General features: G+C 39.9%; 1 protein-coding gene across 2 annotated transcripts in view; it reads left to right on the forward strand.

Moving 5' to 3' along the window:
* The window catches only part of Ptpn2 (protein tyrosine phosphatase non-receptor type 2), an 89,452-nt gene that overhangs the window by 31,844 nt on the left and 39,481 nt on the right, over positions 1 to 18,127 (forward strand). For both annotated transcript variants that reach the window (XM_070029596.1, XM_070029597.1), the window contains exon 3: positions 15,159 to 15,259. In XM_070029596.1, the coding sequence (XP_069885697.1) occupies positions 15,159 to 15,259 (101 nt within the window). The remainder of the gene's footprint in view (positions 1 to 15,158; positions 15,260 to 18,127) is intronic.

Genomic DNA, 18,127 nt, shown 5'->3' on the forward strand with positions numbered 1-18,127 from the left:
TAGATTGGAATTGGGACACATTTTTTTTTATTAGTTATCGAAACAGACTTCATTATTACCTTTCCATACATATTTACGTTATTTGACACACTTATTGGCAGACATTTGTAGTTTAAATCCTTTGTGATTACACAAGTAAGCAAAATTCTTGTGACTTATCTTGTAATCTTTTTTTATACATATAGCCCTAACTACTTGTTGGGTACATTCTCTTGAATGCTGCAGAGAGCCATTTTAAAAATGAGCTTGTGGCTGAGGTGTAGTGCAGTGGTAAAGCCCTTGCCTAACATGAGGTAGGTCCTAAGTTCCACCCCCAGCACAACCACCAAGACAAAGAATAAAATGAAGAGCTGGACACTGGTGGCTCATGTCTGTAATTCTAGCTACTCAGGAGGCTGAGATCTAAGGATCATGGCTTGAAGCCAGCCAGAATGGGAAAGCTTGTTAGACCATTATCTTCAAGTGACCACTAAAAAGCCAGAAGTAGAGCTGTGGCTCAAATGGTAGAGTACTAGCTGTGAGCAAAAATCCTGTCAGAGACAGTGCCCTGCCTAGGCACTGAGTTCAAGCCCCAGTACCAGCACAGATTAAAACAAACAAACATAATAAATAACTAAAAAGGAGAGGGAGGCCAGAGTGTTGTACTGTTATTCGCTGTTTTTCTGTCCTTTCTTGTTTTCATTGTTGCTAGGCTTTTCCTATATACCGTCTCATTGAAGAGTATTCACTTAAGCTTGTAAGAACCTAACATTAGGAATTGACCTTTTTTTTCCTCACAGGAGGTTTTACTATGTGTCCCCCTACTGCCCTTCCTGCCAGCACTTCCAGCATCCTCTTGAACTTCACTCTTCAAAGAGCAAATCCTTAGCGTGTACCCTCCCTACTTTTCATTAGTTGAAGGCTGCATGCCCTCTGAGCCAGCTATCTTCTTTTGGTCTCTCTCAGGTAGAGGAGGCTCATTCTTGCTTCCCATGTCTCCACAGCATTTAGTATCAAGCCAGTGTTCTTCAGCCTACAAATGGAAACGGCCTCATACTCTGGATACATCCCAATATTGCTCTGATATCTCTCTCCTCTACTGACTTAGTAGTCACTCACTGTTTTTCTAACACCTTATTCTTCCTGGTGTCTTCTTTATCCTGAGAGACCTCATGTCTCTACATATGCAAGCTAACACTGGCTTTAGAGTTCTTAGACTTAATCAGCTCTCATGCTGATCTTCAATCATCTATCTATCTATCTATCTATCTATCTATCTATCTATCTATCTATCTATCTATCTATCTATCTATCTATCTATCTATCTATCTATCTATCCATGGAGCTTGAACTCTGGGCCCGGGCACTGCCTCTCAGCTCTTCAGCTCAAGGCTAGTGCTTTACCACTTGAGCCACAGTGCCACTTCCGGTTTTCTGGTGGTTTAGTGAAGATAAGAGTTTCATGGAGTTTCCTGCCCAGGCTAACTTTGAACCACAATCCTCAGATCTCAGCCTCCTGAGTAGCTAGGATTACAGGCGTGAGCCCCTGGCTCCCGGCTTAATTTTTTATTTATTTTTTGTCATTCATGGGGCCTGAACTCTGGGCCTGGACACTGTTCCTCAGCTCTTCAGCTCAATGCTAGCTCTCTACCACTTGAGCCACAGTGCCACTTCTGGTCTTTTCTGTTTATGTGGTGCTGAGGAATCAAACCCAGGGCCTCATGCATGCATGGCAAGCACTCTACCACCGAGCCACCTTCCCAGCCCTTTATTATTTTTTTGAAAAAGGGTGTCACTCTGTAGCTTAGGTTGACTTTGAGTTTGTGTTTGTCCTACCTTAGCATCTGAAGTGCTGATTATATGAGTGTGCCAACATTACTAGCTTTCACCTCTGAAATCTTAAAGTATGATACCTTGAGTGAAGGCTACTTTCTGTTTTCTGCACTTTTACTTGTAGTATTTTTATTCTTTGCCTTCTTTAGTTCTTTGTTGTTTTGTTTCATTTATTATATTATTACTTCCTTTCTACTCCATATATCTACCTAATAACTATCTTGCTAATAAATTTTTTAGATGAGATTGGGCACATTCATATTGGTTTGGCTTTAGATCTGCTAGTATATTTTGCAAAAATCTGTTTGGACCTTTAATTTTTCAACCCATGAAATTCTAACCTTAGAATAATCAGTACGTTGTGTTTTCTAACCCTGGGTTAATGAGTATGTATCTTGAATGCATCCCATGTCAACTGGCTTAATTTATTTCACTGTATCCCTACATACCATCCTTATTCCTATTGCCATTCAGCTATGGATTTGACCTGAGCAAATCATCTCTTAGATTCGCCCACTCTCTCACCATTTGCAGCACACCATCTGTCTCAAATTTTTACAGAAAAGAACATGTAAAATCAAGAAATCATTGACAACTTATTCTCTACCATCTAAAAACTTAATTTTATTTGTACTAATCATTTTCTGAAGTCCCAGGAGCAGACCCCACCCTTTCTTGTCCTAGGCTATCCCTCTGTACCTCTGTTCTTCCTTCCTCCACATGGATCTTGTCAACATTACTCTTCTTTGTGACTTTAGTCTCTTTCTACTTTTCCACTTCATTGAATAAATGTGCTCTAGTCTCTTGTAACTAAACCCTTCCATCTGTCTTCACCCTTACTTTATTAATGGACATATGTATGTATGTATACATACTGTGTCTAAGAAAAATACACCCTACAATTTCATCCTTAACTAGCAATGCTCATATCATCCTATGATTTTACCCAATCATACCACTGAAACATCTATAAACTATTACACCTTTCCAGTTTTCAGATGCAATCAAGGGGTTGCTATTGGTTTCCTTTCTTACCTCTAAAATTTGTGGACATTGACCATGTATATCTGCTTTCTTTTTTTTTTTTTTTTTTTTGAGTCCAGTCATGGAGCCTGAACTCTGGGCCTGGGCGCTGTCCCTCAGCTCTTCAGCTCAAGGCTAGCGCTCTACCACTTGAGCCACAGCACCACTTCTGGCTTATTTCTTTTTGCTTATGTGGTGCTGAGGAATCGAACCCAGGGCCTCAGGCATGCAAGGCAAGTGCTCTACCACTGAGCCACCTTCCCAGCCCCTATATCTGCTTTCTTTAACACCTTTAAACAAAAGACTTTCTCTTTTTTCAGTTTGCCTTTATCTCTTCAGGGATCTTTCTTTTTCTCTCTTCACATTAACATTTCTATTAATGATCTCATCATGTTAGGGGTTTTGTTACAATCTGTATGCTTATGATTTCAAATCTCACCCACATGTAGGTTTTAGCCACACATTTGTACCGGTCATATATACTTGTCTGATACCTTGTATCTACCAAGACTTAGTATATCTGAGTACTGTGTTAGCATTCTCACAACAAACCTGAACCTCCTTCTGCTTCAAGTGCCATTACATTTATGTATTTGCTGAGACTGGTAACAAACTTATTCCCATCCCACATCTAGTTGGTAACTAATTATTATTTCTATTTTCATAATGTATTTTATTTTATTTATTTATTTATTTATTTTTGGGTCCGGTCATGGGGCCTGAACTCTGGGCCTGGGCGCTGTCCCTCAGCTCTTCAGCTCAAGTCTAGTGCTCTACCACTTGAGCCACAGTGCCACTTCCCACTTTTTTCTTTTTGCTTACGTGGGCTGAGGAATCAAACCCAGGGCCTCAGGCATGCAAGGCAAGCGCTCTACTACTGAGCCACCTTCCCAACCCCTCCATAATGTATTTTAAACTTCCATTCTATTTCTGCTTTGATCCTTTGAAAATCATGTCCAACAAAACCTTTGTATACTATGTCTTTTTTTTTTTTTTTTTGTCGGTTGTGGGGCTTGAACTCTAGGCTTGGGCGTTGTCCCTGAGCTCTTCAGCTCAAGATGAGGGCTCTGCCACTTGAGCCACAGTGCCACTTCCAGTTTTCTGGTGGGTTTTTTTTGTTTTTTTGTTTTTTTGTTTTTTGTTTTTTTTGGGTCCGGTCCTGGGGCCTGAACTCTGGGCCTGGGCGCTGTCCCTCAGCTCTTCAGCTCAAGGCTAGTGCTCTACCACTTGAGCCACAGCGCCACTTCCGGCTTTTTTTTTTTTTTTTTTTTTTTTTGCTTATGTGGTGCTGAGGAATCGAACCCAGGGCTTTGAGCATGCAAGGCGAGCGCTCTACTACTGAGCCACCTTCCCAGCCCTGTTTTCTGGTGTTTAATTGAAGATAAAAGTCTCATGGACTTTCTTGCCTGGGCTGGCTTTAAACCATGATCCTCAGATCTCAGCCTCCTGAGTAGCTAGGATTATAGGTGTGAGCCAACAGCACCTAGCTACAAGTCTGTTTTCACTTTTTCTTTTTACAACCTTTAGGAAAAAGTTAAAAGTTCTTAGACATTAGCATTCTAGGCCTTTTGAAGATTGACCTTTTATACACCTATCTAAATTTTTTCTAGCAATTTTCCTACAAACTATTCATTTCAATAAAACCGAATCACTTGGCATTCTCCCAAGTACAACTTACTGTTTTTGTTTTTGTTTTTTTTTAACAACTCAGTATCTTCAAATACTCATTCCCTTTTTGCCATAGCATTCCTTTTCTCTCTCTGAATTACTTCAGTAAAAGTCTCCTCTTGTAAATATCAACTCAACAACCACTGATGAATGGTCATCTTATCTATCTACTAGAGAGGGTCATCAAGGTGGAATTTTCATACATAGTAGAGAGTTGACAGTTATTGGTTTGGCTGAGAAATTATTTTTTTAAATGAATTACATGGTCTATCACTGTACTATGCCCTGAGGCACAATAATGAATATATAAAATATGCTCTCTGATAACCTATTATACAGTTGGGGGACAAATGTATTTTGGATAGGGTGACATAGTGTGGTAAAGCTAAGAAAGAGTGCTCAGATCTTCCGTAGGAGTCAACAATGATTTTTTTAAATACAAGTTTACTGTCATTATTAAAGTGTTGCACAAAGGGGTTACCATTTCACAATCCAGGTAATGTATATATTTCTCTTTTGGATGTTGTCACCCTTTACGTTCCCCCAGTTTTATTTTCCTGTCCCTGCCCATAGTTGCATAGTTCATTTAAATATTATTTTTTGGGGGGGGAGGGGGAAGGAAGTCATGGGGCTTGAACTCTGGGCCTGGGCACTGCCCTCAGCTCTTCATCTCAAGGCTAGTGCTCTGCCACTTGAGCCACTTCCAGTTTTCTGTGGTTTATTGAAGATAAGAGTCTCATGAATTTCCTGCCTGGGTTGTCTTTGAACCATGATCCTCAGATCTCTGAGTAGCTAGGATTACAGGTTTCAGCCACCTTCGCCAAGCTTTTTTTTAAAATTTTTTTTTTTTTAGTCGGTCGTGGGGCCTGAGCTCTGGGCCTGGGCACTGTCAGCTCTTCAGCTCAAGGCTAGCACTCTACCACTTGAGCTATAGTGCCACTTCCAGCTTTTTTCTGCTTATGTGGTGCTGAGGAATCGAACCCAGGGCCTCATGCGTGCAATGCAAGCACTCTACCACTGAGCCACCTTCCCAGCCCTTTTTAAATTTGTTTTTAAGGGAACAAAGTGGTCAGCATGGCCACAGCTCACCACTTGAGACAGAGTTCCACTTCTGGCTTTTTTAGTGGATAATTGAAGATAAGAGTCTCAGGGACTTTACTGCTAGGCTGTCTTTGAATGGTGATCCTCAGATCTGAGCCTTTGGGTCTTGGACCCTTGCTTAGTTCTTTCCACTCAAGGTGTTCTACCACTTAAGCTATACCTCCTCTTTCCACGTTTTGCTGGTTAATTAGAGATGAGAATCTCTTGGATTTGGTTGCCTGGGCTGGCTTTGAACCTTGATCCTCAGATCTTAATTTCTAGGATTATAGTATTATAGATGTGAGCCACCAGCAACTAATCTAGACTGAATGTAGGTGTATATCTGTATACATTTTCTGTTCCTGTTTACTGACAGGTCTTAAGAGCCACGATACCGTATTAGCGTTGAGTATGCTTAAGCTTTTGATTTCCAAATTTCATTATCCAATAAGAAGAAATAGGACTTCTTGGAGAACTGGCTGATTTCCAAGACTGGGAAAAATAAGTAGAAGAACCTGAAATGTCTCAAAGTGCTGGAAAGTAAGGACATGCTAAGGAAAATGATAAAGACATGTCTGAAGCTAATTGGTGAAGTCCAGGATAATTTGAGCATAAAAATAAGTAATATAGCTGGGCACCTGTGGCTCACACCTGTAATCCTAGCTACTCAGGAGGCTGAGATCTGAGGATCACAGTTCAAAACCAGCCTAGGCAGGAAAGTCCGTGAGACTCCTACTTCCAATAAACCACTAGAAAACCAGAAGTGGCGCTGTGGCTTAAGTGGGTAGAGCACTTGCCTTGAGCTGAGGGACAACGCCCAGTCCCAGAGTTCAAGCCCCATGACCAACAAAAACAAAAAAATTATTGTTTATAAACTACCAAATAAAATAGAAATCCATAAACTATATTAATAAGAAACGAAAAATAGATGAGAAATAGGATAAATTCTACCCTATTTGTATAGGTTACCAACTTAGGAAAAGTTGAAAGCTGGGTGCTGGTGTCTCATGCCTGTAATCCTAGCTACTGAGGAGGCTGAGATTTGAAGATCATGGTTCAAAGTCAGTCCATGGCGTGAAAGTCTGTGAGACTCACCTTCATTTAAGTACCAAAAAGCCAGAAGTGGAGGTATGGCACCAGTGATAGAATGCTAGCCCAGCAAAAAGCTCAGGGACAATGAATTCAGACCCTAGGATTGGTGTGTGCACACATGCATGCACACACAAATACAAAGTTGAAATGGATGATAAATTTGTGTGTGGGGAAATTTGATGAGCAACAAACTATTGACACAGTTTTAAAATATCTCTATAGGGCTGGGAAGATGGCTCTTGCCTTGCATGCCTGAAGCCCTGGGTTCGATTCCTCAGCACCACATAAGCAAAAAGAAAAAAGCCGGAAGTGGCGCTGTGGCTCAAGTGGTAGAGCGCTAGCCTTGAGCTGAAGAGCTGAGGGACAGCGCCCAGGCCCAGAGTTCAGGCCTCACGACCGGACCCCAAAAACAATCTCTATGAAATTAAGTTCAAGGCAAAGATGTACAAAAGAAATGAGTAAGAGAAAATTCACATCTGATCTTAAGACTAGATTAGTTTTTAGAATAGCATCAAAAGCCCAATTCATAGTTTTTTTTTAATTTTTTTTAATTTTTATTTTTTTGTTGATCATGGGGCCTCAACTCAGGGTTTGGGCACTGTCCCTCAGCTCTTCAGCTGAAGCTGAGCACTCTACCACTTGAGTCATAGCACCACTTCCAGCTTTTTCTGCTTATGTGGTGTTGAGGAATCGAATCCAGGGTGTCATGCATGCCAGGCAAGCACTCTACCACTGAGCCACCTTCCCAACCCAGATGTGATTTTTGTTTTTGGTTTTAGGGGTTGAACTCAAGGCCTGGGCACTGTCCCTGAGCTTCTTTTTGCTCAAGGCTAGCGCTCTACCATTTGAGCCACAGTGCCACTTCCAGCTTTTTTCTGCATGTGGTACTGATTCGAACCCAGGGCTTCATACATTCGAGGCGAGCACTCTACCACTGAGCCACCTTTCCAGCCCCCCAATTTTATTTTATTTTTTTGTTGGTTGTGGTGCTTGAACACTGGGCCTGGGCGCTGTGCCTGCGCTCTTCAGCTCAAGGTGAGCACTCTACCACTTGAGCTACAGTGCCACTTCCAGTTTTCTGGTGGTTTATTGGAGACAGGAGTCTCATGGTCTTTCTTGCCAGCCTGGCTTTGAACCTCGATCCTCAGATCTCAGCCTCCTGAGTAGCTAGGATTACAGGCGAGAGCCGCCAGCGCCTGGCTCCAGCCCAAAAAATTTTAAGTCAATAAATTAGATTAAAAATTTTAAACTTTTTAGCTGAGTATAGTAGTACATAAATGTTTTCCTAATACCTAATTAAAAAAAAACTTTTTGTTCTGTCAAAAACAGTGTTAAGAAAATGAAAGATAAGTATAGGCTGAATGGAAACATTTGTATGTTGTAAGTCAAAGAATTCATTTCTGGAATGTATATAGAATTCTTTTTTTTTGGGGGGGGGGCTCCGGTCATGGGCCTGAACTCTGGGCCTGGGCGCTGTCCCTCAGCTCTTGAGCCACAGTGCCACTTCCGGCTTTTTTTTTTTTTTCTGCTTATGTGGTGCTGAGGAATCAAACCCAGGGCCTCATGCATTCAAGGCAAGCACTCTACCACTGAGCCACCTTCACAGCCCTGTATATAGAATTCTTAAAACTCAGCAGTAAAAAGAAATAACCCACTAGTTGCTGGTGCCTCATGCCTATAAATCCTAGCTCCTCAAGAGGCTGAGATCTGAGGATTGCAGTTCAAAGGCAGCCTGAGCTAAAATCTGTGAGTCTCTTATCTCCAATTAACCACAAGAAAACAAGAAGTGGAACTGTGGCTCAAAGTGGTAGAGAACTAGCCTTGAACAAAAGAGCTCAGGAACAGCCCATGTAGGCCTGAGTTCAAACTTCACAAACAAAACAAAACAAAAACAGAGAAAGAACTCAATTGGAAACAGACAAACGATGTGAACATAATTGGCAGATAAACACATTAGTATATGAAAAATACTATTAACTATTGCCAACAGAAATTAACATGATGATGGTATGTTTTTATTATACACTTCAAGAACAATTAAAGAAGCCACAACACCCTAACAGTGCAGGGGAACTGGAACTCATGCAAAACTTTTGTGCCAGTTCTGGGGCACTGTCCCTGAGCTTCTTTTTGCTCAAGGCTAGTACTCTACCACTTGAGCAACAGCACCACTTTCAGCCCTTTCTGTTTATGTGGTACTGAGGAATCGAACCCAGGGCTTCATAAATGCTAGGCAAGAACTCTACCACTAAGTCACATTCCCATCCTAACATTCTTAAATGATAAAATTGTGGTAGAGATTAATGGGATAGGGACAGAGGTGAACAAAAATGTGATTTCACAGAGATAGCACACAGAACTTCGTGGTGACAGAATGGTGGTACTGCTTGCATTGATGTACGTATGTAATATGATTGAAAAGAACTATACACTCAAAAGGAGTGCCAATAAAACGGGGGAAATCAGAATAAGGTCCATGAATTTTACCAATGTCTTCCCAAGTATCTAGGTTCTGGAAAGGCATTTCTAGGAGGGGGATACTATGGTGAACATGACCTCCCTGGCTGCCAAGAGCCTACTCTACAATGAAGGTTGTTGTGGATGAATGCTGCTTCCTCCTTTCTGGCTGAGTGACTAAAAATCTTGTCCTAACAGTAGAAGCACAGCTCAAATGTGGGGAGCTGTACTAAAGAGAATATGTACTGGAGGGAGGGGCAGAATTGTAACTGGACCGTGCTCTGAGGCATAGGAAGATCATGGCTGCCAGTCATATTCAGTTATACTTAGAAATAAGGGGAAGATATAGATAATTACTAAAATAGAGACTCATGAAGTAGAATTCAAAATTCATATAAAATCTTTAAAATAATTATTAAGGAATTTTGTAGTTGTCATTACTAAGAATATTAAAAAGGGTCTGATAGTAAAAATACTCAAGAAAGATTGGTCCAATCTAGCCATTCCACCTTTTTCCTTCCCCTACCCCAACCTGTTCATGTCCTGTTTATTGTTTTACAACAGACTGCCCAACCCAGAACATTTCTGCAAGTATTTGGCTGTGTAAAAGAGATATCAACTCCAGGCATTCACATACAGTAGGACCAAAGAAGGTTATTCTTAGGGAAGGATCATAAAAATGCAATATCTATATGCATCTGATCACATAAAATATTTATCAAAATGAACTCCAGGAAATGGAAACGAGTTTTTCTTCTTTGTTGCTATTTTTGTCTTGTTGGAGGGTAAGCAGGAGCACAGAAATGGAGGGACAAAGGGTGAACAGCAGTAGTATTCACTAGAAACAGTTGAAAATGAACTATATACCTTGTAAGTGGGGATGGAAGGAAAAACTGGGAGAGAGCAAGGGAAAAGGTGATATTGTCCCACCAAAATGCACTCTTTACCTGACTCATGTAATTGTAACCCCTCTGTACATCACCTTTGTATTAACAAAAAAGAGTGAGACACTAGTGCTAAACACAAGCGAAACATATGGTCTTGTTGTTGCTGCTGCTGCTTTTTTAGTACTAGTGTTTGAATTCAGAGCTTTGGACTTGGCAGGAGGAGCTCTTCATTTGAGTCATATACCATCCCTTTTTGCCTTCATTGCTTTTCAGTGGAGTTTCACTTGCTCTAGCCAGCCTAGACTGCAGTCTTCTAGTTTTGCTTCCAACATAGCTGTGATAACAGGCATGTACCACCACACCCAACTTCTTCCTTTGAGATAGCATTTTCCAGACTTTCATGCCTGTGCTGGCCTGGAACCATGATCCTTCCAATCTCAGCCTACCATGTGCTTTAGGTTGCTAGTCATGTTCCACCATTCTTGCTTTACTGTGCCTATCTGTGTTTTTTCTGCCTTGGCTAACTTCAAACTGCAGTCCTTTCCATTTTTTAGCTTCCCAAGTATCTAGGATTAAGAGTGTGAGCCCTGGGCTGGGAAGGTAGCTCAGCACCACTTAAGCAGAAAAAGTTGGAAGTGGTGCTATGGCTCAAGTGGTAGAGTTCTAGCCTTGAGCTGAAGAGCTGAGGGATAGTGCCCAGGCCCAGAGTTCAGGCCCCATGACTGACCAAAAAAAAAAAAGAGTTTGACCCATTATGCATGACTGGATTCATGCTTCTTTTGTTTAAAATAGACTTAAACTGGTTGTGGTGATATATGCTTTTATTTCACCTGCTTGGGAAGCAGAGGTAAGAGGATCTCAAGTTCAGGGCCAACCTGTGCTATTATATAGAGTTTGCCTTAAAGAGACAAAAGGGGAAAAAAAAGAGCAGACCACAGGAGATTCTATTAGACAGGCTGTTTAGAGAAGTGAAATCAAGGCTAGATCTTTAAGGAAGTAGGATTTATATAAGGGATGGGATGGAATTATATAGGGGATGGTGTGGAAATTCGTATAAGAAATGGGATGAGGGGCTGGGAAGGTGGCTCAGTGGTAGAGTGCTTGCCTTGCATGCATGCGGCCCTGGGTTCGATTCCTCAGCACCACATAAGCAAAAAGAAAAAAGCCAGAAGTGGCGCTGGGGCTCAAGTGGTAGAGCGCTAGCCTTGAGCTGAAGAGCTGAGGGACAGCGCCCAGCCTAGAGTTCAGGCGCCACGACCGGACCCCCCCCCCAAAAAAAAAAAAAAAGAAATGGGATGAAAATATGTCAGCAAGAATATGGTACATGGGAAAGATGGTTAAAACACCAAAAATAATATAATGTGTGAAATGTGTAGTTTCTTACACATTTGTGCTTTTTAGTATTATCTTAGAGGATATTACTTGTCAGTGTCAGTAAGTACACATAGTAATATATGAGATTATGGGAGTTGAGAAGTGTAACTTGGTAAGATGTGCATGCAGTACCTATGTCATAGACATTATTTATAGTGCTGTTCAGTAGTTTTAATTGGTTATGTGGTTGAGAAAGCATTAAAATGTTAGTATTTATATGTCTGCCAATACATTTCTTTTTCAATAATATGGTAGTGTTTAAGGTTACTTGGAGTTAGCTCTAGCTTTGTAGTTGACTCATTGTTCATAGTATTTGTTCCTCCACGATTTTCTTTGGGAATTGGATCGGGTTACTTTATCTATAAAGTTCTTGGAGTTCTTGGGAAATAACACCTAAATATAAATATCATTTATTATTTATATCATTTAAATCTCAGTGGAAAAGTCTTTTGTAATATAGTATTAACAAAATTGGTCTTCTCCTTGCCCAGTGTGTAAGTTTATCATCTCTGCAATGATGAACTTGAACCCTCATTTCTGTTTGATATAGAAAACTTACCAAAAGGAGATATCTTTTCAATATTGATAAATTAGGTGAAACCTATATTGTTGGTCTTGTTTGTTTAACTTACTATGACAAGCTTTGAAAGAGGAAGTTTCTCTGTCTTGTCAACCCATGCCACAGCTATAGCCAGTCATTTCTCAGTGGATAAAACCATTTCTTAGGAAACACATCATTTGAGGGTGAGAGGTGAAGGAACTCTATCAGAACTTGGCTTATTGTAGTTTTAAGCTACAGCTCCTATTAGATATTGAGTTTCTTTATTCACTTGGTGAGAAGAATTAAAAACAAACAATGAACTATAGAAACAAAGCATATGTTCTTGATAGCATGGCTGCCGATGTTTAAGAAACATCCAGAAATAAGATTTCCTGTGAAGTATGCTTTGCTTGTATAGTATTCCTGCAATAATTGTTTCTATTTTCACTTTTCCTTTGCTGGATCCTTTAAATGAAAGACAAGAGGGAGATACCATGGACTTAGAATGATCATCAAGAACTGTGAGCATTGGGAGGTTATGAGACTTTGTTGTTTTGATTATCTTATTTGAAAGGTTCCTGGGAACTGTAGAAGAGGAGAACACATGTAACGTTCTGCATTTTTCTAAAACAAATAAGTTTGGTTGGAGATTATGGGCTCCCAGGTTCCCAAAGAACCTGCATCACCTCTCACAGATTCTTTGAACTGATTATTAATTAGCAAGAGACTGTCTTTTCTCTTCGTTGAATATTAAAAATTATAAAGTCAGTTATTAGTTTGTCTTTGTAGTTTCACTTTCTGAAATACACATATTCACGCTATTTTTACATTTATTTTCAGATAACACCAGAAACACTTTTCCAAATCAAAAAGTCATATAATCTTGCTGGGCATTAGTAGCTCATGCCTGTAATACTAGCTACTTGGGAGGCTGAGATCTGAGGATCATGGTTCAAAGCCAGCCTGGGCAGGAAAGACTGTGAGACTCTTACCTCCAATAAACTACTCAGAAAACTGGAAGTGGTGCTGTGGCTCAAGTGATAGAACGCTCACCTTGAGCTGAAGAGCTGAGGGATAGTGCCCAGGTCCAGAGTTCAAGCCCCACAACCGACCCCCCCCAAAAAAAGTCATATAATCTTTTTGGGGGGGCGGTTGTGGGGCTTGAACTCTGGGCTGGGTGCTGTCCCTCAGCTCTTCAGCTCAAGGCTAGCGTTCTACCACTTGAGCCACAGCGCCACTTCTGGCTTTTTTCTTTTTGCTTATATGGTGCTGAGGAATAGAACCCAGGGCCATGCAAGGCAAGCGCTCTACCACTGAGCCACCTTCCCAGCCCCAAGTCATATAATCTTAATAGAACTAACATAGTGATGTAGATGTGTATTTCTGAATTTATTTTCAGTCAGACCTGAGAAAAACAAAATACAGGTTTAGTCAGTATTTTTAGCTATTTTAAACAACTATAGGATTTTCCCAAGAGTTATATTTTTAAATTGTCATCTAAATTGTCTTAGTTTTAAATGTCATCATACTTTTTTTCCTGCTTTCAGGTAGTCTCTCACACTTCATTAATTTCAGGGAATGGATTTGTGCTTACAGTCACAGTGTATGATTGGGGCATTATAAAGTGTTGGGATAACATGGTATAGATGTTAAAAACTGAAGGATAATAACAGTGAATTCAGAGTTCAGAGGGCAAAGTGACAAACACTACTGAAACTAAATTGCTAGATCTTCAGGCATACTTCCTAGCTGCCATGGCCTGGAAAGGCTCCTTGCAAAAGAGCAGGATTCTCAGTATACTGTGAGACAAATTTTCCCATTTGTGTTTTAGCCAAAGGCTGTCTTCAGTTGTACAGTGTATGTGGTCTTTGGGTTTGTGTTCTATGATTGTAACATGAGGAAATAACGTTCATTTAGTGTGATATTTAATGAATTTGAATTAACGGTTTTATAGTTTTCTTTTTTTAAAAAAATGCATCATTCTGTTGGTATGCCATCTAGAAGATGTATGGTCTTTTGTCAGTTAGATAGCTGGTCTTTTTTACTATCTTGTATGGAATAATTAAACTTAAAAAAAAAAAAAAAGAAGTGTCTGTTGAAAAAGTGCTTGCTGACATCATCTTTCCCAGAATACTAGTATATGTGATTTACTATAACAAGATCTTAGTTTTTCCTGTTGGCAAATGACATGTAATATTTACAGAGGTCTTGGGTTTAGTCCAACAGAAACATCTCAGATAAATTGATGTGTGAAATGAAAGTCATTTAATGTTTCCTTTCATATAGAGAAAGTAGATATGCAATGTAGATTTCTTGAGGGGAGCCATCATAGTAGGATATATTCTCAAGAATTAAACATCAAACATCATTTATTTTCAGTTTCTAATTGTTTTGTACTTCTGATAATTATATATTTAATATTTTAAGTTAATATTAATCTTTAGGCTGAGTGCTTTTTCTCTTGTATTTCTTATATAAATAATACAATGTCAAGTTTTCAAATATTTAAATTAGCATAAATTCTAAATCTATGAGATTTTTTCTTTGTAATAGGTAAAGTTCATCATTATACAGAATACCTTGATCAGACTCAACTCCTTGGTCCATAATTCTCTCATCCATTCTTTCCCCTTCCCAAACCAATCTCAAGCCTTATTGTTCTATTTTTACACATGTATGTAAAGTGTTTTTATGGTATTTTGACCATATTCACCCTCCCTCACCTTCTCTGTTCACTTCCTCCCTCTCACTAGTACTACACAAGACATGTTTCGCTTTCCTAACATTTGTTTTTGTGAAAGTGCATGCTAATTTTTCAAGGGGGCTTCACCATGGTATTATTTCAACTACCATATGATGTATCATTTAATATACAGTACATTAATCAGATTGATTCTCCCCTCTCCCCCAGCTGCCTTATTTCTGATTCTTATTTCTAGGAAGGCTTTATTTGTTCTACTATTTCCCTCTGGGTGAATTTTTAAAGTTACAGTAGCTAATGTTCTACAAATGTAAGCATTTCCCTTCTCACACCACAGTAACAATATTATATTTTGACTTCCTTACAAAAATAAGGAATAATTTAAGGTTTGTCTTTAACTTTCCTGTGATGCTAATTTACTTTTGCTTTGTTTTGTTTCACCTCATGTAAAAATATATTAAAACATATAAAGACACAATGACATTTGCAATGATGATTATAGTTTGTCATTTTTTGTTTTCAGATGATCATAGTCGTGTTAAACTGCAAAATACTGAAAATGATTATATTAATGCCAGCTTAATTGACATAGAAGAGGCACGAAGGAGTTATATCTTAACACAGGCAAGTAGTGTGATACTGTACAGATGCCAGAAAAATAAAGGTTTTTGTGGTCATTCTACTTTAAACCATAGTTGAATATGTATCTTGACTCTTGAAAATGAAATGCTCTTTCTGTTTTTCCTGGTTATCATTTGACTTGTAAACATAGTTTTTGAAGCTTGAATATGTAAAGCAAAAAGCATTGTTTTCTATGTTACTGTGTTCTCTGAAAGAAACTCGTATGAAATGGCTGGGTCAGTTGTCTAGGACGATTAGCTTCCTTGCTTTTTGACTGACACGAAGCTTTTTTTTTTTTTTTTTTTTTTGGCTGTTTTATTAATAGCTTCCAATTATTTTCACCAAACCTGTGAAGTGTATCATGAGGTCCTTGAAAGCTGTTCTGTACTCTTCTCTTACATATATTCTCAGAGACTGTGACCATGCCTTACATAGTGTTTTGCTCCTCTACAGGGTATGGTAAGGGCGAGGAGACCATGTGCCCCTGGGCATAGGCCAGAGTACCCTTTGACCTTCTGCCCAATTGGTTCTGATCACATCATCACACCTATAATCAAGCACTATATTTCTTCCATTCTGAGATAATCGCAGCTGCTCTTTATTAATTATAATAACACTGTCATTTCTCTTTAAAAAATCTTTAAGGATTTTAATTTTTAATTTTTTTATTTATTTTTTGATCATGGGGCTTGAACTCTGGGCCTGGGCGCTGTCCCTGAGTTCTTCAGCTCAAGGCAGGTGCTCTACCACTCCAGCCACGGTGCCACTTCTGGTTTTCTGGTAGTTTATTGGAGATAAGAGTCTCATGGACTTTACTACCAAGCCTGGCTTTGAACCACAATCCTCAGATCTTAGCCTCCTGAGTGGCTAGGATTACAGGTGTGAGCCATTGGCGCCCGGTAGATTTTTAAATATATATATATATATATATATATATTTTTTTTTTTTTTTGGTCCGGTCGTGGGGCCTGAACTATGGGCCTCCTGCTGTCCCTCAACTCTTCAGCTCAAGGCTAGCGCTCTACCACTTGAGCCACAGTGCCACTTCCAGCTTTTTTTCTTTTTGCTTATTATGTGGTGCTGAGGAATTGAACCCAGGGCCTCATGCATGCAAGGCAAGCGCTCTACCACTGAACCACCTTCCCCAGCCCTATTTTTAAATAATTTTTAAAGTCATAATATTTGAGATTCTTTATTAAACCTACCATGGATTAGAAATAACCTTCTTTAAAAACTGCTTAATATAGTAAGTAGTCTCTCTTTTTTTGTGCCAGTCCTAAGGCTTGCACTCAGCCTAGGAACTGTCCTTGGGCTTTTTTCAAGGCTAGTACTTTACTACTAAAGCAACAGTTGGGTGCTTAATTGGAGAAAAGAGTCTCATGGACTTTCCTGCTGGGGCTTCAAAACCACAATCCTCAGCTTTCAGCCTGAGTAGCTATGATTAAAGGCATGAGCCACCAGCATCCACCATACAGAATTTTTTTTTTTTTTTGGAATCCGGTCGTGGGCCTGAACTCTGGGCCTGGGCGCTGTCCCTCAGCTTTTCAGCTCAAGGCTACTGCTCTACCACTTGAGCCACAGCACCACTTGCGGCTTTTTCTGCATATGTGGTGCTGAGGAATCAAACCCAGGGCCTCATGCATGCAAGGCAACCGCTCTACCACTGAGTCACCTTCCCAGCCCCACAGATTTTTTTTTTTTTTTTTTGGTTCCGGTCATGGGGCATGAACTCTGGGCCTGGGCGCTGTCCTTCAGCTCTTCAGCTCAAGGCTAGCACTCTACCACTTGAGCCCCAGCGCCACTTCTGGCCTTTTCTGTTTATGTGGTGCTGAAGACTTGAACCCAGGGCCTCAGGCATGCAAGGCAAGCACTCTACCACTGAGCCACCTTCCCAGCCTCAGCCTGTGTCTTTGGATATGTCTATTATCCAGAATGTTCACGCTTTGTCTTCTTTACTGATATAAAAAAGGGTGAAAACCTGCTTCCTGTTGGCTCTGAAATTTTTTTTTTTCATTTAAAGAAACAGCAGGAAGACCCTTACTGCTCTCCAAGGGATTTCATATGATTAAGATAAAAGTAAATTAACAAAGATATCTAAGAAAAAAATTCCTGCAATGATACTATAATGAGCATCCAAAATATTGGAGAGGCATTTCACTTTCAGTATGACCAGCACAAGAATATGTGCCAATTCTGGTAGAGAGTGGTCTAGGAAAGGTCAGCTGCAGACTCACCGAAGCAGACTCACTGAGCTTATGGCTCACTGAAATTATTTTTTTATTTTTGGGTCCGTTCATGGGGCCTGAACTCTGGGTCTGGGTGCTGTCCCTCAGCTCTTCAGCTCAAGGCTAGCGCTCTACCACTTGAGCCACAGCACCACTTCCAACTTTTTTCTTTTTGCTTATGTGGTGCTGAGGAATCGAACCCAGGGCCTCTGGAATGCAAGGCATGTGCTCTACCACTGAGCCACCTTCCCAGTCCCTCACTGAAATTATTTAAGTTTGAATTTTCTTGACATGAGGAGAATATCCCTTCTCTCCTCACAAGTTTATAAACATCACAGTATCTTTTAACTTTGGCCTACTGTAATGCCTTTGTGTGGTAAAATTACAAAACCTATAAAAAATAAAATGGAGCAAAAAAATTAAGTGTATACTATTCAGTGGTCATATACCGTAGTTGAGAGAGTATGGGAGACATACCAGTAACATAAAAATATGTACACGTTTATTACAGCTTTATTTATATGCATAGGACTGAAATGGGCTAAATGAATTATATGTCATTAATGGTGGTCATTTAGATTGGAAGTAGGAACTTCATTTTCCTGATTCCAGTCTTTATTTGATAATGTTTTCCTTATATGTGTTTA

This window comes from Dipodomys merriami, unplaced genomic scaffold, assembly GCF_024711535.1.
Source record: "Dipodomys merriami isolate MVZ:Mamm:240054 unplaced genomic scaffold, mDipMer1.0.p SCAF_2, whole genome shotgun sequence".
Taxonomy (NCBI): Eukaryota; Metazoa; Chordata; class Mammalia; order Rodentia; family Heteromyidae; genus Dipodomys; species Dipodomys merriami.